This window comes from Haliaeetus albicilla, chromosome 6 (genome assembly GCF_947461875.1).
Source record: "Haliaeetus albicilla chromosome 6, bHalAlb1.1, whole genome shotgun sequence".
Classification (NCBI taxonomy): domain Eukaryota; kingdom Metazoa; phylum Chordata; class Aves; order Accipitriformes; family Accipitridae; genus Haliaeetus; species Haliaeetus albicilla.
Genome location: NC_091488.1, coordinates 12,140,412 through 12,162,871, shown reverse-complemented (window position 1 = coordinate 12,162,871; position 22,460 = coordinate 12,140,412). Strand labels below are relative to the sequence as shown.

At 42.0% G+C, this 22,460-nt stretch overlaps 1 protein-coding gene across 2 annotated transcripts; it reads right to left on the bottom strand.

The window, feature by feature from the left end:
* Positions 1-723: 723 nt before the first annotated feature.
* Positions 724-22,239, bottom strand: WDR4 (WD repeat domain 4). 2 transcript variants are annotated; one of them, XM_069785046.1, is made up of 11 exons: positions 22,102-22,239; positions 21,428-21,490; positions 20,545-20,691; positions 18,172-18,328; positions 17,455-17,567; positions 14,232-14,292; positions 12,802-12,900; positions 6,948-7,012; positions 5,206-5,389; positions 4,277-4,346; positions 724-1,725 (listed from the first exon to the last, which is right to left on the bottom strand). In XM_069785046.1, exons 1-11 carry the CDS (start codon positions 22,218-22,220, stop codon positions 1,547-1,549), a joined length of 1,257 nt encoding a protein of 418 aa, XP_069641147.1. In that variant the 5' UTR covers positions 22,221-22,239; the 3' UTR covers positions 724-1,546. The 2 variants fall into 2 exon arrangements, with proteins under 2 accessions (XP_069641147.1, XP_069641148.1); XM_069785047.1 differs by lacking the exons at positions 724-1,725; positions 4,277-4,346; positions 5,206-5,389 and adding an exon at positions 5,411-6,012.
* Positions 22,240-22,460: the final 221 nt, after the last annotated feature.

The window sequence follows — 22,460 nt, the reverse complement described above, 5'->3', positions numbered from 1 at the left end:
GACCATAATCTTTGTCGATGTGACACTGCATTCTTACATCACGTAACTGCACACACAGTAGAAAATACTTCGCATTTTATTTGCGCCAAGGCAGCTCCTGCCAGAATTAAGACTTTTAACTGGAACAGACAATACCACTCTTGACACTTCACAATTTTTGTCCAAAGAGACCTTTGCCAAGGCAGAAGGCTCTTTACTTAGAGGTAATCACTGGAAGAAACCAGACTATGGAGGTGAAGGACTGCCTCTGTACTAATGCAGGCAACGCTCTATGCTTAAGAAGGCAATTCCAAATAGAAGTAATATGAAAATCCATGTGATATCCTACAGCACAAGAAAGACTTGTGGCCTCTGGGACACATAGTAAGGACAAAGGCTGCAATTTTGAGCAGACATAAGCAGCAAGTTCTGCTTCTCTGCTGTATACCTGCTATTCTCAAAACAAGCTACATCTCAACAATGTCTTACACATCAGTGTAACCAAAATTTGAGTGAAAATTTTTAAATGACCAGATACTCCAAAGAGGACAGCTATATAGAGACCTAGAGAACTATTCACGGTTCATGAGCTAATTCTGAATAATTTTAATCAATTGTACAGATTTCTGCACCTGGTTTTATGAAGTACATTATATTCCATATAGACATGATGCCATCTGGTAGATGAATGCTATCTTCTGCCCCATGATGAAGCAACAAGTGATCCCATAAGGCTCTTACTGATAACTTTTCAATAAGATGTATTCTTTGGCTAATTGCAACATGAAAGACTTCTTGAAAGAAGCAGAATGCACTCCAGGCTTTGCACATCGGACACTCAAATCGTTTTCACAGACACACCAGGATCATACTGTAACAGAAGGATCTTCCAATAACATGAAGTTGACTGACATATTTTACTTTTACTTTCCAGTGTATAAAATCTATTTTTGCACTTCTTGCTATAGAAATAAGCCACAAGTAAGAAGCAATGGATTAGAAGCTAGGCAGAATCCCTACCATATAAACTGAAGGTAAAGGGTAAAACCAGGGATGGCGAAGTCTCAGCTAAAAGCTTTCATATACAGCAACAATTTCGCTACAGTCCCTTTCCCATAGCCAGGTACAGTAAGTTAGCTACATTAACTAACAGACCTTTTAAAAAGTTTAAAAAAAAAAAAAAAAGCCAAAACCCAAAAGAAACAAATAACAACAAAAAAAAAATCACATCAACTTTAATCTGTGCACTTCCACCTGCAGAAGAAAGCCTGAACACAGTAGGCAAAAAGAAAATCCTGTTTCAAGGAAAATACCATTTCCAATATTCATCTATCATGCCTTAGAGATTCCTGGGACTGAACCACTAACACCTGTATGCTGCTAGAAGCTTAAGCATATTGTAAACACATTATCTGCTGCAAGCAGGATCTTTTCATATCAGGCTACCTGAAAACCTGAATCTGAATAAAAGTTTAAACCAGTCTCCTTCCGTAATTCATTTTACATTTAAAAACAGTCTGCAGTCAGATCAGTTCTCAGCAAGGCAAAAGTTACAAGCTAACAAGTGTCATAGCAATGATTCCTCAGTCTTCATCTTTTTTGTTTGTCCATTTGAACCACATTGCAGATCCTGCCTTTTCTTTTTCTGCTGCTGTAACCTTTCCTCTTTCCTCTGTAGGTAGGCAGCCATGTTATCAAATGAAGCCTTGTAGAGACTGCTGTAGTGGCTCTCTGCGCCAACAAAACCTGCAATTGGGCAAAGCAAGAACACAAGACAAGTGTTATTTCCCTTAGCAGTCTCACCAATTACTTCCTGTACTGTAATTCTAGATAGTGGCATTTCAACTCATTTACTGTGGTCCTATCCACTTTACTTAATATCAGCATTTGCACTGTGTAAGCCTGATTTGTGTTGGTAAGCGTCTGTCCTGCATTCACACAGCCAAGCACAGCCTCCATTTTTAATTTCGCAGAGGCAAGCACCTGACATTCAAGCAAAGAGGGCACACAGCTCTTTTTACATGTTGGACACTTGCAGAACTTCAAGGTTCCTGTTTTAAAATGACTGCTGTCACCACTTGTTGTTCCCCAAGACTTAAGCACTGCAACGGGCATATGCTACTGAACTATGCTTAGCTAACTTGCCTCCTAGAGTATTAAAAGAAGCTTAAAGAAGTAGACTTCAAATAGTGATGTCCTACAGCACATACACATTTCTAAATATCCACCCCAATGGTTCTGTTACACCTTCTGTGAACCCAGCATAATGTTCAACACACCATCTCCAAGACTGTAAGTTTAGACAAGTTTAACAGGGGAACTAACTACTTTCCAAAAAACCCCGAACAGATTGTTTCTGTAGAGAATACAGAATAAGACTAGTTGGCTAGGTCCACATTTCAAAAAAATTTTAGAGTGGTACCTGACAAAGTCAGTTACCTCTAGTTCTCTTTGTACTCCTACCTTTTCCCACTTCCCCAAATTCTCAATCTTAAAGGGCAAATGCAAGGAAATCCAGTATTTGCTAGGGTTTGGTCCTGAAGCTAGTGTGCTGCCCCACAGTAATGTACATACAACGTCCCCTTGTTTCTTGGTACACAAACAAAACAACTTTCCCTCACTGGTACTCAGCAAAGCGCATGCCTTTACTTTTGAGGGTCTTGCACTGGCATAGTAACCAATTTATTGGCCTTTGGCCCTGGGAGAAATTGCGTGTTGTCAGTTTGAATAGCCATGCTGCTCTCTACTTGATCAATCTGCACTGAATCTTGCTCTATCTTTTCTGAGATCAGTTATAATAGAATGTCAAAGTGTTTAACGTGTACTTCAAGATTGACCTACGCATCTTAAATGCTACAGAATCATCAATCAGGTGAAACAAGTTTATAAAAGGACGATATACAGGCATTAAGACTGGCTTTAAACAATATAATGATCACCTTTTTTAAAAGAAGTAACTACCTTTTCAAGCATTAATTATGCACTAGCATAAGTGCTCATCAAGTGAGCCTGCCCTTACTAATTAACAATAATAGACCCTGTCATCTGAGCAGTCCTCCCTTCCCATCTGCAGATGCAGCCAGCTACCGTGTACCACAGTAATTTGCTACACTGGCTAATTATGCTCAGAACCTCTTCCCCTGCCTGCTCTTTTTACTTTTCTGTTGCTCATTTTCACTCAGACCTCATACTTCTAATTATCTGCCTGGCTGTAACTATCAAGTCTGCAACATCTACATGCAAACAATCTCCCTTCTAAAGGAGTACCTGACTTCCTCTTAAATTTCAAAGACTGTACCAACTTAATGACAACTTAATGACCAACTTAATGACAGATACACCCTAAACCATACAATACTAGATATCAAGGAGACTTTCCATTAGACTGCCCATTCCTGCAACAATTCCATCTATGTAGGTTAATCACCTTTATGTATGACCACCAGGAACAGACCAAGAGACCAGTGAGGACTGTAACACCTTTTTTAAGGAAGAAGGTTCCCAGTTTCGCAGCAAAGTACAGGAGAGACATTTCAATTAATCAACTCTCAATACATAATGAGACATACGCTAGCGCATGCCACAACCCTTCTCTACCCTGCAGCCATCACTGCCCTAATTTCAGCTTTTAAATAAAGTTTGATGGTTTTTAAATACAAAAAATCCTGAAAACATAGGGTGCTTCTGAACTAGTAAACCATGCATTATTTTTCTGCCAGAGACTGGAGGTGGGGCAGAAATCAAGAACAAAATGAACCAGCCCTCACAGCAATCAATTTCACCCCTGATGATACCATCCAGGGTCACACCCTCCAGCCACAACAAGCTCCACATAATCTGCTTTGCCAAAGTGGACCCAAATGGCCCATCTTTACAGCAAAGCTGCTCCTCCCATGACTATTCCATTCTTACTATCTCTGCTGTATTTCTGATAAAGTGTCATGCCCAAGTAAGAGACAAGACCACAAACAACAGTATTCAATATTACAGCAGTAAGACAGACTCCAGCAGCTCTGTCATAGGGTGTTCAGATACAGCCCTGTGATAAGGTGCCTAGGTAAAACAGCTATAATGCTGTAATTCTGATCTAAATACCTACACCATTTTGTTGTAACAGTAACCTGAACACACTTCATGATCTACACTAACTTCCATACCAGATGGAGTGATGAAACTGAGAAAACTGAAAGTGACTTCAACAGCCAGCTGAGCTGACCTGAACTCTGATTTTGCTCCTAAAAATTATGCTTTAGCTGTAAAAACTGCATTTCCTGGGCCTCTAGGCCAAATTTCTCACCTTCAAACACTGTCCAGTTGTCCTGAAGATGTTTTGACATCTTCTGTAATCCTTCGTCATCAGTTACAGGCTAGGAAAAGAAGGAACATTGCATGACATTTTGGGAATAATAAACAATCTCATGTTTCACAGCACACTGGAAAATGCAACAGCTCTCATATGAGTACAGTGAAACGAGAGCAAGTGTAAGCCCTTCACGATGTCTTTTAGGCTCCTTTTTTCCAGGACTGCTACAAAAACCTGGCCTGAGATCATGTGTTCTGCTGGGGAAGCTTTGTGGCTTGAACGAAAAGAAAATGGATTCCCACTTACTATCTGTGAGGAAAAGGAATATCACGAGGAACACAAAAAGGTCAGAGAAAGTTTTATTTAAAACCACTTCACAACTACACCATCATTAACTGAGGATTTATATGGATAACAAGTGAGTTTCCAGTTGTTTAATAGGCTATTACAGAGAACTTGATAGCACATCCCTCAAATTTGACTCCCTGTTCTCAATGAAAAAAAAAAAAAAAAAAAAATCCCCTAATGCTTCCAGAATGCCTTGCCCCCAATGGATCCCTCGAGAGGCAGGCACAGGAAAGGCTGTGTGGAAAGCATTCTTGAGCAAAGCACAAAGGGATTTTGTTGGTTTGGTTTTTTTTTAAATAATCAAGTGTAGCACACAGAAAGCACAGGCAATGGTTTAAAGTACTGAGTGCAACAGCTGACAACTACTCTGTCTGATCCTGATATGCCAGATGTTAGCTTTACCAGAGAAGAGACTGGTTTTCATGACAAGCTCTCAGCAGCTTTGTGTTATACACAGGTGAGAGAAGTAGAATGAGATGTGTATCTACGACTTTTATTCAGTCTCAAGACATAGAGAAGTGTGCCATTTAGCTTTCATGGAACATAGGGATGTTAGCATAACAGAAGTTATCTACCTTCCACTGTCCATCACATGGTCTGTACAATTGAAGAGGAGCTTCACTGTCTTCCTCCAAAATCCATAGATTTCCCGTTTCCTCAAATGCAATGTCCCAAACTTTATGTTTCAAAGAGATTTGCTGTCTGTAAACTAGCTGCTGGGCAATGGCATCAAGCTGAAAGATGTAGACTGTGGGAATACTTTTGAGAGGAAAAACTTAATTACTATTATAACCAAATCCACCTACAGCCATCACTTGTACAGCAAACTGCAAACACCCACTCTAATTCCAAACAGAGCCAAAGCAAAGTCATTAGGAATTGCAAAAAATACCCTAGCACTTCAAGTGCAGTTTGCTTATGTGATTTGAGACAGAAGCTGTAAATACCTAACATGTCAAATGGCTTTTCAAGTGTTATATGAAAGAAAAAGCAGTCAACGCTGCCTTTTCTTTAAAAAAAAAAAAGAAAAAAAAAAAAGGTTGTAAAGGGAATTTCATAAGGATTACTAAGGATTTATATAAGGAGTGTTGCATCATAGCACAGTGACCTACAGGGCTTCACTTGAAAGAACATGTAGCTGAGCACCGGTCAAAATAAAACAGGAAAGGAATTACATGCCGGGGAGGGGAGGAGGGAATGAGAGGGACAGGAAAACCTTGACATGGCTGAAGAATAGGACTCTGGCACTGCACTCATCTCCACCTCTTCCATCAGCACTCGCTCCTCTAACAGCCACAGCCTCTACGTGTAGAGCTTCCCAACCTCCCTCAGACAGGTTCCCAGTGTGCCAGGCAGGACAGCTCAGCTCCCTCCTGAGTTGCCTACCAGGTCCACATGACAGCACTAGTTAGAAACGCTGGGCTGTGGAGCTGGAAATGAAAGCCTGATGCAGAGCACAGCACAGCCCCTGGGCCAAGTGACACAGGCATAGCCCTCGGCTGACATGGCTTCCCCTTCCAGGGCCAGTTTGGATGCCCATGCAGAAAGCCTGATGGGAAGCAGCTAAGGCTCCTTGCTCCGGTGAAGAGCAAGTCCACTGAGGGGACAGATTGCTGATTTCACTGTACAGTCAGCTCTGGCAATCTCTCCCTTTCCTGTTGGCAAGCTTTTGTCAGGAAGAACAGCCTCCTTGGCAGGCTTAAGGTGCTGTGGAATGAGAGGGGAAGAAGGCTTGTCCATCCCCACAAGACATTTCCCTGCCAGTCGGATTTGTAAGGTTCCTCCTCAGTGCTTAGGCCATTCAGCTCCCAAGCACTCTCTCCTTAGGCAAACACGTACATTTGAACCCAAAAGCCAACATAACCTCTCCACAGTTTTAAACTGAAGCAACACTGTGGTTTTAAACAGAATGGCTGAACCCATTTACAGGAGCAGAATACAGTAACAGAAGTTTGGCCGCTCCGTCACCACAGCACCCTGAATAAAAACACACGGGTCAGGCACAGTGATTTAGGGAGACATCCTGAGCACCGAGCAGTGCATCCTAGTCTTGCGTTTCCTCCTGCGAGGTAAAGGCATCACAAAGTCTGCAAAACTTAACTAAGCTGGGTGCCCCTCGCACTCACCTCTGCACTCAGACCAAGTACAACAAGGACTCAGAGGCTCCCTGTGAGGCCACAGGCATGCCTGGGATGCTCGGAGACCCACAGTACCAAGTACTGCAGGCTAGGGGAAAGTTAGGACAGCCAACAGGGAAAGCTGCTCTTGCCTTTGCAGGAGCTGTGATGATTTTAGCCATTACTCCATTTATTCTTACCCATCACAAAGAACAGCAACATAAGCACCTTGACAGCAGTAGGTTATTCTTGACACAGGGTATTTCTATTAGGAAAAGAAAAAGAAACATCCTTGTAAGTTAAGACCATTTATGGGCAGAAAATTCACATTCCATTTCATGTCTTAGCCTTTAAATTTAGCAGATGTCTTAATTTACAGCAAGTTAAGCAACATAATTAGCTCTAAACTGCAGTCAAGTATATTTTTGTACCAGTGTTTGCTGTTTTATGAAGTTTTCCACGCTTCTCCCTTCACAGCCATCCAAACAGAGATCAAATGTAAAGGTTTTAGTGAACTACTCTTAATAGACAAACTAACAGATGAAGGAAATGTACACCACCTTCAAATATTCTCTCCTGCACTGCTAATGGCAAAACCATCAACATTAAGCCTGCTCAGCTAGAATATCACACTAGCAGCTTAGAGATTATAAACACAAGCCATTAGCTGCTGTTATGTTTGTTAAAAAAAGAAGATAGTGATGCATAGCTAATATCCTTGCTGCGTTGTCTCTGGTGTTCTGAAGAACAAGGCAAGACTGCCTGAAGTCATTTTCCTCATTAAAATAAAAAACACACCAAAACAAAACAACAACAACAAACTCCCACACCCAACAACAACAAAAAAACCCCACACCACACTCCTGATTTAAAAGATACATAGTTTTATGTGGAAGAGAATCAGAGAAATACCTTTGCCGCACAACCATACTACCTGAAATATATAGCAACTGATTTGAGGCTCAAGTGCAAAGCAAGAACTTGGGAGGAGCAGAGAAGCTGCAAAAAGATGCCCTAGAGTGCTTTTTCAAAAGTATCTGTTATATAATGTGAAAGACAAAACTGTAAAGGCAAAAAGGCTGGTTCTCAAGTATATTTTATAAGTAGCGATAACACCAGCACTTCTGATTAATAAAACCTTCCTACTAGAGAAGCAGTGAGCTATTCTCTTTAGGTCAGGGAAAAAAGATCTTGACGCTCTGCTGGCAGAATTCAGATGCATCATGTCCACTTTCCTTTTACCCCCTTTCCAGCCTTCACCTCTTTCCCTAACACAACACTGGTCACTAGACAGAACCTCTGGTTCATCAGCTTAAGCTGAATTTGCAAGTAACCACAAGATTTTACCCTTTGAGCTACCAGCTGATGTATAGGCATTGTCAGGGTGCTTGTTTCAGAATTTTGCAATCAGTATAGGAAAGCAAAACAAGCTGTACAGCTTCTAAATATTCAAGTCAGCAAGTTTAATACCAGAAGCTAACTATTTTGTCAACAGTACATGATGCAACTACTAAAAGATAAACCAACTGCAGGAAAGAAATTTAATTAATTGTATAAATATAGCTGAAAACCAGGGTTACACAGTGCATCTCCAGCACATGAGGGGGAAAAAAAAAAAAAAATCTGTTGTGTGATACAATCTCGTGGGGGGGAAGCAAGAACAACAGCATGCACACACTTTTCACTCACATAATTGCCTGTTTGGACAGAAGAGGAGCACTTTATAAAAGACATTATCAAAAGGATGATATGTTTCAGAGCTCTTGAGAATGGATGGGACTAATTTCTTGCTACTCTGCAGAAATACTAAGTTGTTAGTCCATATTTAGCATTGGGACCCGGGACCCCTGTTTAACATGGACATAAAATGCTTACGGTTCCAAATACCAGGTAGGACGAGTGAGCTAAATCTGAAACATTCTCTGTAGCTAATACATCTAAATGTAGTTATTGCAGTATGGAGCCACTTACACCACAGATTCAGAGTAGAACTGACACCTCCTATTGTAATACCTATTGTGGGTTCTTTAGACATTCAAGGGAACAAGCCAAGACACATATATATATTAAAAAAATCCAAACCTCTGATATTTATTTCTAATAACAAAGCTCTGCCTCTCTCATGACAAAAATGCAGGGCAAGTGTAGCGATGGGAAATGCCACCTACACAGCTGAGTGCTTTGTCAGAGAGACAAAGGGTTCTGTGAACTTGAAGTATGCAGCAGCTCTCCCCCACCCTCACTGGGGGAGGGAGACAGCAGCTTTTTTGATTTGAACCAAGTGTTACTTACAGCTGGATGGAGACAGGAAAATACATCTTCTTTGCAAGCTCTTTCCTCTCCATGTGTGGGTAAGTTAACAATCAGCCAAGTGAACGCAAGCCCCAGAGTAGTATCTTGTTCAAGGACAAGCCTATGAAATCAGTTAACTTAAAGAAGAGCTACAAGAGCAGTCTGTGATAAACAGATGTTCACCTAATACTCTCTGAACTTATTCAGCATTTATATGACACTGTTATCAGCCTGCCAACACCTTAAAATTAACTTTTGATGTCCTCTGTAAGGAGAGGTGACCCTATGAAAAATTAATGTACTGGAGCACTGGGGTAGAGTTGTGCAATTCATGTTCTGGACTTTAAACAAGCTTCTGCCATCAAGAGGATCAGATGAGGTGAAAGCTCTGAAGTAGGAAAAATATTTATATAGCACTACAAAATTAGAGAATTACTCCCATTCTAGTGGGAAAATGAACTGAGGATCTGCAACCCATCAGCTGAAATCAATGCTACACTGCTCACAAACACTCCTACATTCCCAAAACAGACATATATTCATCATCTGCCAAGCAAAATAAGCCCACATTTATGTGCTCACATAACCCACCATTACTGATGATTCCATTATCATTGTGCTTCAAGTTGCATTTCAAGCTTCAGTGCATTCACAGTGGTTATCAACAGTAAAAATGAAATGCAACGCAAAAGAAAAGAAAAAACACTTACGTCCTCATATGATCTTTGGCTGCCGGAGTCATTTACAGACAGCATGCTGTCTGTAGGTTGTAGTTACAACCTACAAAGTGCTGACTCAAGAGATTTTTCCCTTAAATTCAGACTATAAATGTCACACTCGGTTTTGAAGATGATCTTTGATACACCTGGATGCACAGCATGGCTAAATACTACCACCAGAGATCATCTCTGGCATTTCTAGCACTGTTATGCCAGCAAAACCCAAGTCTCCTTTCCCCTTTGGTCCTGCTGGCCATCAAGATAGTAACTGTTCTAGAAGAAGTACATATTGACACCTGTGTAGCAATACAGCACAAAGGTGGCAATGCACCGCATTAAGGTTTACATCTGTCCTTTATCTCTCTGTAAACCCTGGGACGCTGTCTGATCACTGTTCCAAGTACATATGAAATCTGGAAGTCAACTGAGTCTTTTGCACCCCTCAAGCATTGTGCAAATTTAGTGTCATCAGAGACAGATTTTAAAACACCTGTAAGAGTGGGCAGTAAGCAGAATTTCACAGATTCAAGGAACAGGCCAGCCTGAGGCTTCCAAGACCACAGTTAAGAGACACATAGAGCAGTGGAGAGAAGAACTGCAAAACACCGCAGGAATAGTTTATTAACCACTGTGTTACATTTATTAACCCACAGTTTGTGGATTTTCCCTTTCTGTCATTGCTTACTCACACCGAGGTAAAGCAGCTAAACAAAGATTCCTCAGTCAAAGGGCACCCCAAGTTTCTACTGAGAGACTCCATCAGCATAAAGACTATCACATGGAAGGGGCTTCATCAGGTGTTATGACACAAGGCAAGTATTACTAAACTACATTTAAAAGCCTTCAAAAACATTCTAAGACAGTTGGAGATAATTTTTTAAATAGCTCTTGCTTACAGCACCAAGGTTTTTTTCCTCTAACGTGTTAGTTTATCCAATACTACGTTCAAGGTTTATTATATAACTTAATATTTTTTATAAACTTGTTTGTAAGCAATGGAGTTAGGATTCAGTGTGAGATCAAGCACGTTAATTTACATGCAAACTATCTTACTAAATGCTAAGCCAGTCTAAGCGACAAGTAACATTTTGAAAATTAATATTAAGATTCCCCACTTCACATCTAGTTGCTTATTAGTCCTCAATAATCCAATAAAGCTAAAAGACAAAGTATTTTAAAATAAAACCATTCTTCTCTCCAAAAGAAATACCTTGCAACATTACTGCAGACATGGATTCAATGTCTATCAAACCATGCTGTTTCAGAGCACTCAATTCATGAGCTACTTTTGAACACAAAGATAAAACACTTGGGCTTTGAAACTCCCCAGTCCACTTATTTCCAGAAGGCTATATGTGGTAAAGTAAATTTGTAGGTTTGCCTCAATGTTAACTATCCATTCCTCACTCAAATCCTGCTGCGCCCAGACTGTAAGAGGATACCAGCCAGATGGGCTTGTCCCCCAATTTGGTACACCCGTTTTTTTGCTTGTGAAAAAACCCAGAAATAGCTACTTCAAAGAGTTCAAGCACTAGACTCAAGCTGAAATGGGTCCGAGACCTTGTGAATGTGTACAAGAGGTCTCTGGCTCAGGTGTGCTTTAAAGTATACTTTCAAGTTCAGGAGCAGGCTAAATTGTCCACATATATATACTACCCTGAACTCCTGCTAACAGGAACTCTAGGCCAAAACCAACATTTCCAGTATGTAAGCTTTGAATGCTGTGATGCAAGTGGCTGCCTTCTTGGGCTTATGCACGGACAGAAAGTTACACGTTATTACTCCAACACAAAGAACAACTTGCTGATGTCTTCTACACAGAAGAAACCTTGAGTTGTCAGGTCTGTCCCTAGGAGCTTCCCATAGGTTGTGCTCCCACTTCATTAACTAGGAATCCCACTAACAAGATCAGGCCAGACCTACACGTACAGCAAAGAATCTCAGAGATCCCCACGAATGGCTCCCAACTGCTGGGAGAGGCCAAGCACAACACACTTCGACTAACCAAAACCACAACAAAACACAAGGGAGGAAAGACAGAACTTTTCAATTCCATTTCAGCCTGGATATGAATTCCAGAGTGGATTTGCCTCAAGAACCATGCACGGCTACAGGCTTCCCAGTCACCTAACAACTGGGAGACAGCTGTGGTCTTCAGAGAAAGAAGTGTTTTTAGAGATTCACATGAAAATAACACCCAGCAGGATGGGTGATAAGATGAACAACTCCTAAATGACACAACAGATTAGCAGCTGGCTTAATATGATGTACACAGCAGGGACAAGAATGTGTACTGTTTCACTGCTAATAGGTCATATGCCAATTCACATGACAAGAAAGAACAAAACCAAACATCAGTTACTACCAGAACCACTGCTCACATCAGATTAGCATCCCAAATCACAGTAGCACCCCAAACGTGTATGTATGACACCAGTCATGTACAGGCTTCAAGCTAAGGAGAGTTCCTGGGGTATTCAGTTTTCACATAGGACTCACACATTTTAATTTTGGACACTACTCAGCTTCAGAACAAGCCAAAGGAACAAGCCCAGTGTTCTGACTCCACCAGGCAGTACTATTGCAGGTGACTGGTTACAAATGTTACAAAGCTTCTTTTTGCTCAGATAAATTGCAACTTTAACACTTCAAATTCTAAGTATTTTTAAAACTGGGTGAACTTTTAGATCTTTCCAGTGTTACAAGATATTTGCTGGCTAAGAGACAAAGTCACCTGTGTTTTTGGAAAAATTTTCTAGTGAAGGCTTTGTCCAGTGTGCAGAACTTGTATTTGGGAAGAATTACAAACAGCTTCTTTTGGTCACTGCTTGGTACTTTTTAGAAATGTACAGAAGACACAGGAATGCATTTCAGGGACTTTTTTCCTTTCCTGAAATTCCAGGCTATTGTAACAGATTCTAGATCCCACACAACTTCAAAACCCACCATCAGAAGGGAGGCACTCCTAACAAAATGCAACAAATCCGTTTGGGAGTCACAAGGATCTGGAGGTTAGCAAAAGCACTAACACAAATGTGCATACCTGGTCAGTTTTGGTTGTCTCAGGCCCACAGACGCTACTTAGATGACAGCAGTACACTTCTTCTCCGCTTTTGTACTCCCAAAGTCTCAGTGTCAAGTCCTGGACAGATGGAAGCAGACACAAGTCTATTAATAACAGCACCTCAGGCAAAGAGAGGCCACTCATGGCCTTCAGCTAAATCCCATTTCCCTGAAGAGCTTCCCACAGAAGCTGCTAAATAGTCACTTAGTTAAGACCTCAAATTGCAGATAAAGCATTTTAATTAACATAATTTTCCCCCTCCATTCTAAATTATTCAATCATGCTAACTTTAATTCTCCTTTTGAAGTGGAAATTGGGTAGCTGGAGGAGTGCATTTCAAGTCTGTCTCAAATAGCACAGTAATACATGTGCTCAGCGTTTTAATGGCCATTCTTTCAGGTTGCCCTTCTCTGCCCCTACTCTTGTTATCACCCAAATTGTCATTTGATTTAGTAACCTCCTGGAGAGAAGCTAGAGTCATCAAAGAGCATTTGCTAAGAATGAAATACAGCCGAACACAGCACTAACACTAGAGTTGCTTGAAGAATTAGAGGAACAAGAGCCAAGAGCCTTAGGGAAGCAAGAGCAGCAGCTGAAACCAAATGCTAAGTATTACTATGATCTTCACATCTTCACAGAAAACATTATCTGTTTCCTATGCAATTTTGGTAGTCTGGGAAACAAAGAATGTTGTCTCCCTTCTTCTAGACCAACTCCATCTACTCACTCTGTACAGGTCTGGCACAAGAGCAGAATGCCATCAATTTAAGGAAAGGGCTGGTGGGAGGGAAAGGAGGAAACACTCACTTCTTCAGTTCTCATTCAAGCACTGTGTAGCACTGCACTGCAATCTCTGCACAACATGCACTGGACATACAATGAGGACATACAGACAAGGAACATAACTCAGAACAAGTCTCACAGGGGAAAGCAAGTGGGAGGGTGTAGAGTGAACAATTTTCTCATCTTAAAAGCTCTAAAAAAAAAATTAAATAAATCTGTGATTATAAGGCCATTCATTCTCAAGACACTGATTGTCATGGCAGGCTGGCATAATACCCATTTACTTCAAAGTTGTTTAATAGTCCAATGATTAAAGTTTATCTGTGCTCCAAAGCAAGAGTTAACGATGAAGAAATACTAAGGACTTTGTGATTCCTTCATCCCAAAGATCTTAATAAGAAGCTAGCCTTGCTATAAACACAGTAAACAGCTCTTATATGATCTAGCAATAGAATGACTGAACACTGAACAGAAAGCTGAGAAAGGGGGGAGAGAGAGGGCATGCTGTAAACCATGACAGATTATTCCAAGTATCCAAAGCAACTTGCAGGAAACACAAGCAAACAATGGTTTTAAAGTCTAAATTTTCAAGAAAAATACTTTTTTGAAGAAATTGCAATACATACCCCAGAAGCTGACAACAGCAGATCAGGATAGTTGGGTATTACAAGTATTTTGCTTACAAACCTAAAGGGAAAGTAGTCAAAAGTTGAACTCTCTTGCATGACACTCTGGTCTTTACACACACGCAGTAAGAGAAAACACCAGTTTTAAAGAGAACCTTATAATAAACAAACAAACAAGCAGATTCTCCACATCAAGCTAATTAGGAGGAAGAAAAAAATATGTCTACAGTACTTAATACAGTGTATATACTACACAAACTACTGACTTTCTACTTAACAGAAAAAAATGTATTTCCCCTTCTGCACTCAAGGAATTCTACTGACTTCCTCCCGACTGAGAACATTGCCATTTAGACCAAAAAATGCCAATGGAGACACAGTTACTTGGGTAGCACATTCCCCTTTCTCAATTCATGATGCACATTAAAAACATGAATCAACAGATGCTTTTAAAACACAACAGTGATGACTCAGCTTTCAGAGTACCAGATCTCTCCCATCACATTTGGAGATCATTCAAAAGCAATCTTTACAAAATTTTAAAACAAACATGTGGCAATTTACCACCAGCGTCTACATTCACCTAGAAACCTTGTTTTTCAGAAGTATGTAATACTGCTGTGTCTACCATGACTTGTCTTTGCTGAGTAATGAGGACCTGAACTTCTGGAGTTCGTTATTATCTTAGAGCTCAGCAACTAAAAACATAGTGACCTGAGCAAAACATTACCTAAGTGAGGCAGTCTCGCTTTTGAAAACAGACATAATTTTGAGGCCAATAAAAAAAGAAAGAGAAAAAAATAGAAGGAATAGATTTGGTCACTGTAATACAAACTTTCATGACAAAGCAGTAATGGCAGGTGCATGCAGGCATAATAGATCCAGCAAGAATCACCATGCACCCCGTTGAAAGAAGAAAACCCAGGAGCGTGAAACAAGACAATTATAGCTGCTTTATGTAATCCTTTGCTTATTCGTTCCTAATTTAAATATTGATTTTTTAAAAATATTTCAATCAATTTACACTAAGTGCTTTTCCACTCTGTGGCCGCTAACTAACTCTTTGTGCAGACACAACAGCCCCGATTTAAATGTGTCCTTCGAACCATCAAGTTCTGTTCATTAGAAAGTACAACTGTGTACACAGTAGGTGGAACATCAGACATGGCTCTGTAAATATGCTACAGAAACTGACCTGATCAAAGACTACTTAGATCTTTAACATGAGTAGTCTCTTGCTTTTGTACTATGCCAATTCTACACAGGTTAGACTACCAAATGATGTTATTAAAATCAAACTGACACTCCAAATTAACCTGTGTCCTAAATGCTCTATTAAAACACCTTGGTGGGCAAGTTTACCCATATCTCAAGTTCTCTAGTCACATCATCTTTCTTTAAGTCTTGTTTCTGATATAGTGAGTTGACTGTACCACATTGCATCATCTTATGAAAGAACGTGCCTGGAAGGGTGTTATCCCCAAGTAACTCAGTGGCCAGACAAGCAGAATTACATGCATTGCCAGCCCTATGCAGGGTCATGTCTTCTCTGTTACCTTGTCACTGTGGACTTCAAAATGTAGCAGTGGACACACAAAAAAACCCTTGCACAACCCCCCAACCCTACTCAAAAACCCTAACAACTGACAACAACAAAAAGCCTTCAAAAGCCCACCTCTATGTGGTTTTGTGGAAGGCAAAGGCAAGAGACTTTGAAAATACCACAATTCATAGACATTTTAAGCAGCAAAATGTAGGGGGAAAAGTCTTTTAAAAGTTTATTTGCCATATCAGTCTTCTTCATGGGAAAAGGACTACTGAGAAGAAAAGGGAAAGTACAGTCCCTCCTGTAGGCTGAAAAGGAAGTCCTGATAAACTGGCTTGAAGACAACCCCCATTCCTATTCCTAAAGAACTACCAGTCTCCTAGCAAGTCAGAGTACATCTGAATCACATCAGTGTAGCTAGCAGGTTGTTTTGCTGCCTTCCACTCTTTAGATCACTGTAATTAGGACTTTTACTTCAGGATGGAGGAGAAAGGAAAGGAAGGGAAAGGCAAGATCATCCTTCCTGTTTTGATGCAGAGTGAACCCTACGTTTTACTGGACTTAGTAACACAGCAGCACATCATCCTTCTACAGGGATATCCCCTATGATCCACCTTCCACAGATCCTTCTATTTGCCTGAGTGTTCCTCCTCATAGCAATAGAACCAATCTCAAGTAAAACACCAAGTCCCTTTTCTCAGCTACCAGAAAGGCCAGGTAACTACATTAAAAAACGTGATTCCTTGAATCTATTTTATGGGACCATTTTGCACCCTCTAGCTCACTGCAGTCTAATGTCCAGGCAGGAAGAGTGCTCTATCCTTCCTATTGATACAGCCAGGTTTTTCTGCATTACCACAGAACCTCCAAGTCTGAGCTCTGCATTGAGATGCCATTAGATTAGCGTCTGTTCAAGCCACAAAGACTTCCTAAGATTTCCTTTCCTAAGGCTAAGGTAGGCTCCATCCTGAACTAACAATCTCCGGGCTTTGGATTCTCTTGTGGCCAGCAGGTTGAGGGAGGTAATTCTGGCCCTCTACTCCACTCTGATGAGACCCCACCTGGAGTACTGCGCCCAGCTCTGGAGCCCTCAAAACATGAAAGACATGGACGTGTTCAAGCGGGTCCAGAGGGGGGCCACAAAAATGATCAGAGGGATGGAACACCTCTCCCTATAAGGACAGGCAGAGAGAGTTGGGGTGGTTTAGCCTGGAGAAGAGAAGGCTCTCGGGAGACCTTATTGCAACCTTGCAATACTTAAAGGGGGCTTATAAGAAAGGACAGACTTTTTAATAGGACCTGACGTGATAGGACAAGGGCTAATGGTTTTAAACTAGAAGAGGATAGATTCAGACTAGATATAAGGAATTTTTTACAATGAGGGTGGTGAAACACTGCAACAGGTTGCCCAGAGAGATGCCACATCCCTGGAAACATTAAAGGTCAGGTTGGACGGGGCCCTGAGCAACCTGATCTAGTTGAAGATGTCCCTGTTCATTGCAAGGGGGCTGGACTAGATGACTTTTAAAGATCCCTTCCAACCCAAACCATCCTATGTTTCTGTGATTCCGACATAGACCTAGCTGTTGTTTAATATGATTTGAGGAGACAATCATTTCATCCACTGAGGCACAGTGAAGACCAGCACGCAATAAATTCTGCACACAACAAACTTACTCTTTGTGTCCCAGACAGTAGGATACAATATTATGAGGAGCCTTTGCCAAGCTGACTCTGATCTTCTCATCTCTGTCTGCAGTTAGGATATACTGGTCATCAGGACTCAGTGTCTGTTGGTAAAGGGAGAGTTATAGCGTCCAGTAGTTCAATGTTTGTTTTAATATAATTCTTGCTAACCAGGAAAAATAAAGATAAGCAGTAAACTATCTGTTTCTCTTGACTCTGAATGGCAGGTGCAAACATTAAGCCACGCTTTTCCCCTGACAATGAAAGCATAAACCTTTACAACAGTAACTTCCTCGCTCACTAAGACAAGTGACACCAACTACTGGGTTCAGTGAAAGCTACTGAGCTCCAATGGTACAGGCAGAAGTCCCACTGCATCTTAAGAAGAAAGAAACTTATCACATTGAAGAGCCCAACTGACATGACAGACTGGGTGAATTCCCATATATATTCCACCACCGAGTCTTCTGTGACTGTAACATGAAGACTTTTTGAACACTCACACTCCCAGAACAGATAACCCTTTGGTAAGCTTGTTTCTTTACCAAACTCTGCAGATACAAACTCAGTAGGAAGAAATCCAGACCACATACTTCATTTATATAAAAAAAACAAACCCCCAAATGTAGGACAAGAGCAATGCTGAAAGACCCAAACACAAGCAGGAATGCAGGTTTGTACACTAACTGCAAGGAGGCACATACTTACCACATCCAACAGCAGAGACAAGTGACCCAGCTCAAGTTTTCCATCTGCTTGGGGTTCTGTTATTGAGTAAGAATAGACATCACCAGATTTGTCTGCAACCAGAATCTTATCCTCTGCAGCTGTGATAATCAAGGAAGTACATCTCCTGCTCACAGACCTGAAAGAAAAATGGCACAGTTCGAACAGCTCTGGATGGCAGCTTCAGCAAGCCTGGATTCAGACCCAGTTAAACAGACCAAGAGACTGGACAAAAAGCTCTCAGATGCAACATTCTTGAAATGGCAGCAATGAGAATAACGTTAAGGGAGGGTATGGGACTGAAATAGCACTTTTGAGACCTATTAAATGACTAAACTATGTAATAGCAAACATCTGGGGGGGGGGGGGGGAATAACGGAGAGACCATTAAAGTTACATGCCTGCATTTTGCTTAGGTACTTTCTCAACGGATCATTTTGCCTCGGCAGCCTGCCAGTACTCTAAAGAAAGCTGGTAGACTTTCTCGCACTCTCCATAATAAAAATACAAGTTAAACACATAGAAAAGAGAAGACAAGGTAGTTCTCCTAGTAAAAGTCCTTTGCAGCAACACATCTACAAACTGTGTTGAAACTAATTCTCCAGTTGACACTTTGTACTGTAAAAGGAAGCCCTTCCTTGTGAGCCTCAAGGACTCCTCTTCCCCACATCCAGAGTCAGAGCACCACGCTCTCAGGGTATGGTGTCCAGGCAAAGCCCTGAACTTGAACTGTGAGTTTCCCTCATCATCTGCCAGTATCATATAGTGCCAGTTGCCAGTGTAGGAGGTAAGAGTTTTCCTACAACTTTTCAGATAAACATAGGGCCATACATGTCAGAAAACAAGTTTTAAAAAAGGTTTAATCACTTAGTCTGGAGAATGCTTCTGCAACTTAACAGCTATTGTCATTACTGTTATGCTTTTCTTTTCACAACACCTGTTTTCCAAACCCCTCTATGTCCTGTGTGTTAACATAGGACTGTGGACACCAGGGATCGTAGGGAATGGACATTCCTATTCACCTACTCTGAAATTCAGTGACCGTCTGGTGGCAAAAGAACAACATACTGTACTTCAGGTAGGAAGACAGAAATTCTGTTACTTTTCAGTGACTGTTTAAAGGAACACCGTAACAATGGGAAAACATATTGGACAAAAATGCCTACTAACAAATTGCAGGCTCAGGGAGCACAGTTTCAAAATAGGTTACCTTGCCAACAAGAAAAAGTCTTGCTCCAAGTTCACTGTACCGCCTTTGATCTTAAACACAAGGATTCAAAAGTTCCCCTTGTCTGAAACGAGCTAACTACGAAAGCTAGCACCGCGTGAAAACTTTTATACAGTGTGCCACAAAACACCAATGCAAATTATATAGCTCAACTTTGGCATTCTTTTTTTCACACAGAGGCCCTTTTGCCTGTATTCCCAGTTTCCTAACAGGAGGTAGTGACATTCCCAAAAAATCCCGCTGTTGTCCTAGTTCATCTTTCAGCAGAAAACTGCATCAGACAATTACCCAATGGCATATTACAGGCAAGACATACAGGGCAAGACAGCAGGGAAGACAGAACACAGAATGAACGGAATTTGCCATTTCTGGTTTTGTCAGTGATTACTTACTCATTACAAGATTGGTTAACTCACCAAAGGTCCATCACATACCCTACACACACAGCCAAGCTGACAGAGACTCCATTTTGTTTTGCAACCAGAGCCTCACATTTGTCAGAGACCACCCGAAGCAGAGACATCACGTGCTGAGGTACTTTCTCAGGAAGCCCTTCATGGTCCTCTTTTTTACAGACAATTGTCACAAGCAGCAGCAGAAAACTTGTAACTGGAGGACCTCTGGTGGACAGCTACAGACTGTTTTCTCAAGAGGACCGTACTACAGAAGGAAACAGTTGGCAGCATCTCTGAAGATATGCTTTTAAGAGAGTTCACAAACTCCCCAAAACATCTTCTCCAAATCAACAGAAACTGACAATGCACCCACTAAACTGCTCAGCATCACTCTTACGGGCCCAACCTTAGTGTTCACTAGGAGTGGGTAAAGTTTCAGTTCTTAAAGATGCAAATACTGTCTTTTGGAGTAAGAAAAGAGATTATCCTTTCCTTGGCCAATGATATAAACATGTGCACTCCCATTCTTGGTGTGGGGCATACCACACATCACTTCTTGACAAATATCTTTGAATTCCCAAGAACATTAAATTTGTTTGAGCAAGGAAAAAAAAAAAAAGAGGAAGCTTAGTGATAACAAATGGCAACATTCCAAGTACTACTATTTTATAATTCTAAATTAATCAGCTGTATCTCCATAACAAAGTGACATGCAACATCCTGCTTAATTACCTGATGCTAACACATTCCCAGGAAGGCTGTGTATGGAACAGAATCAGACGTTTGCTGTCATCTGTCAAGGCAAAATAATCTCCTGATGGGGAGAAGGCAAAAGCTAGGATGTCATCACTTCCTTTATCTGTTGGTTTCCCATCCTGCCTAATAGAAAGAAGGGGAACAACAGTTCACAATCTGAGAGTTACCGAAATCCTTAAGAGAAGGTTGTTCCCACACCACCAAGAAGGAGCATGAAGAATAAAGTACAACGCTAAAAGTTTTATTTGTGCTTAAAATGTTGAGCCAACTTGAACACTAGTGCAAAGAAAAAAGCCAAGAAAAAGGAAACTGATATAAGGTCTAAGCCTGCATCATTACCTGCTTAAAAAAAACCAAAAAACAAAACAACCAACGCTAGAGTTTGTGCTAGCAGATCTTAACACAAATTTAGGGGGAAACAGTAGAATTGGCTACAGGCAAAACAATGTCCAGTGGTTGACTTTAAACTAAGAAAAAAACTTTTTCAGGTTTTGAAATCTCATGACTTCGAGAATAGACCTGAAGGAGGAGTTATGTAACTGGTTAGGGTTTTTTTCTGGCTTAGATGGTCTAATAAAAAATGCAGCTTTCTCCCATAAATGTCTTGACCAAGGAGAGTTATACAGAATCATTGATTACACTACTGGTGTTTCTCTAAAAACGAAAACGGTGTAGAGTCTCCCCTCTACAAGAAACAAAAAAATACATACATATATACCCATCAGGGTTAGCAAAAACAACCTAGCCATCACTTGATCAGGGAGTCATCCCTAGACTTTATTACCTTCACTGCCACATAACCTCAGGAGGAAAAGCACCCTCCAGGAAAACAGCAGATTACCTAAGCAGATTTTCTCACCCTTTATTTCCTAAGGTCTTCTTCTCCGCATTGATGCAATCGTACACGAAGAGACTATCATCACTGCAAATAAAAAACAACAGACTAAAACCACAGAACTAGAACCACCATGAGTTTAACTATCACAAGTGTCAGCTCCTTTGTAACATGCTATTATTTCACAGTTATTTGCGCAACTGACCCCTATCTCGAGGAACCACCCCTGTGAAATGGGCTCCCAAAGTGCTACGGACGCGGTAGAAGTTTAAAACCTTGGACTGTACGCACGTGCCGAAAAAAATAAATTCCCACCTGTTGGCAAAGCAACGGTGATATTTTACTTTTGTCAGGCTTAACACCTTCGCCACCAGCAGCCACCCTGTTGCTCACACACCAGTGACGCCCGTCTCCTGGTACATAATCGCGCCAGAAAACCCTTAACGACTAAAAACCTTCGAAGCGCTCCGTCAGCACCAGGAGCGCACACAAAGGCCCTGCTGGAAGGCGGCAGCAGGCCGAGCCTCCTCCACGCTCCCACCACCTCCCCCCGGCCCCGGCACTCGCTGCGGAAACCGCAGGGGCCGTGCAGCCACCACACCCCTCCCCGCGCTGGGCCGCGACCGGCGGGGCGGCCTCCGCCGCTCGCCTCCGCCGCCCCGCCAGCGGGACAGGCCCCGCACCCGCCCGGCACTGACCCGGCCTCCCTGTACCGCGCCGCCAGGAGCCGGCTGCCGCCGCTGGCGGCCATCAGCGCCCCGCGGAGCGCCAGCGCCGGCCCGGGGCCGGGGCCGCGTCCCCCTCCGCCACCTTCCATGCGTCAACACCGCCACGTGCGCGCCACGGCGGGCGCGCGCTACCGGCGTCACGGCACGAGGCGATGACGCGGCTTGCGCGGCGAAAGGAAAGCCGCGGGGGCGAACCGGCGAGGGAACGTCCGTCCGCTCCGCGGCGCGTCACGGCGGCGGCTTTCCCCGAGGCCGGAGGGAAAAGCGGGCTGAGGGGAACCGGGGACGGCGGCCACGGCAGCGGCTGTGCCGTACGCCTCCCGGTGCGC

Excerpts from the sequence above, each read along its gene's own strand:
- WDR4 (XM_069785046.1), bottom strand. The coding sequence starts at position 22,220 with ATGGAAGGTGGCGGAGGGGGACGCGGCCCCGGCCCCGGGCCGGCGCTG. Across the intron at positions 20,692-21,427 it reads AAGACCTTAGGAAATAAAGG|GCAGGATGGGAAACCAACAG; the intron begins GTGAGAAAATCT and ends TCTTTCTATTAG. Across the intron at positions 18,329-20,544 it reads TGGGAATGTGTTAGCATCAG|GTCTGTGAGCAGGAGATGTA; the intron begins GTAATTAAGCAG and ends TTTTTCTTTCAG.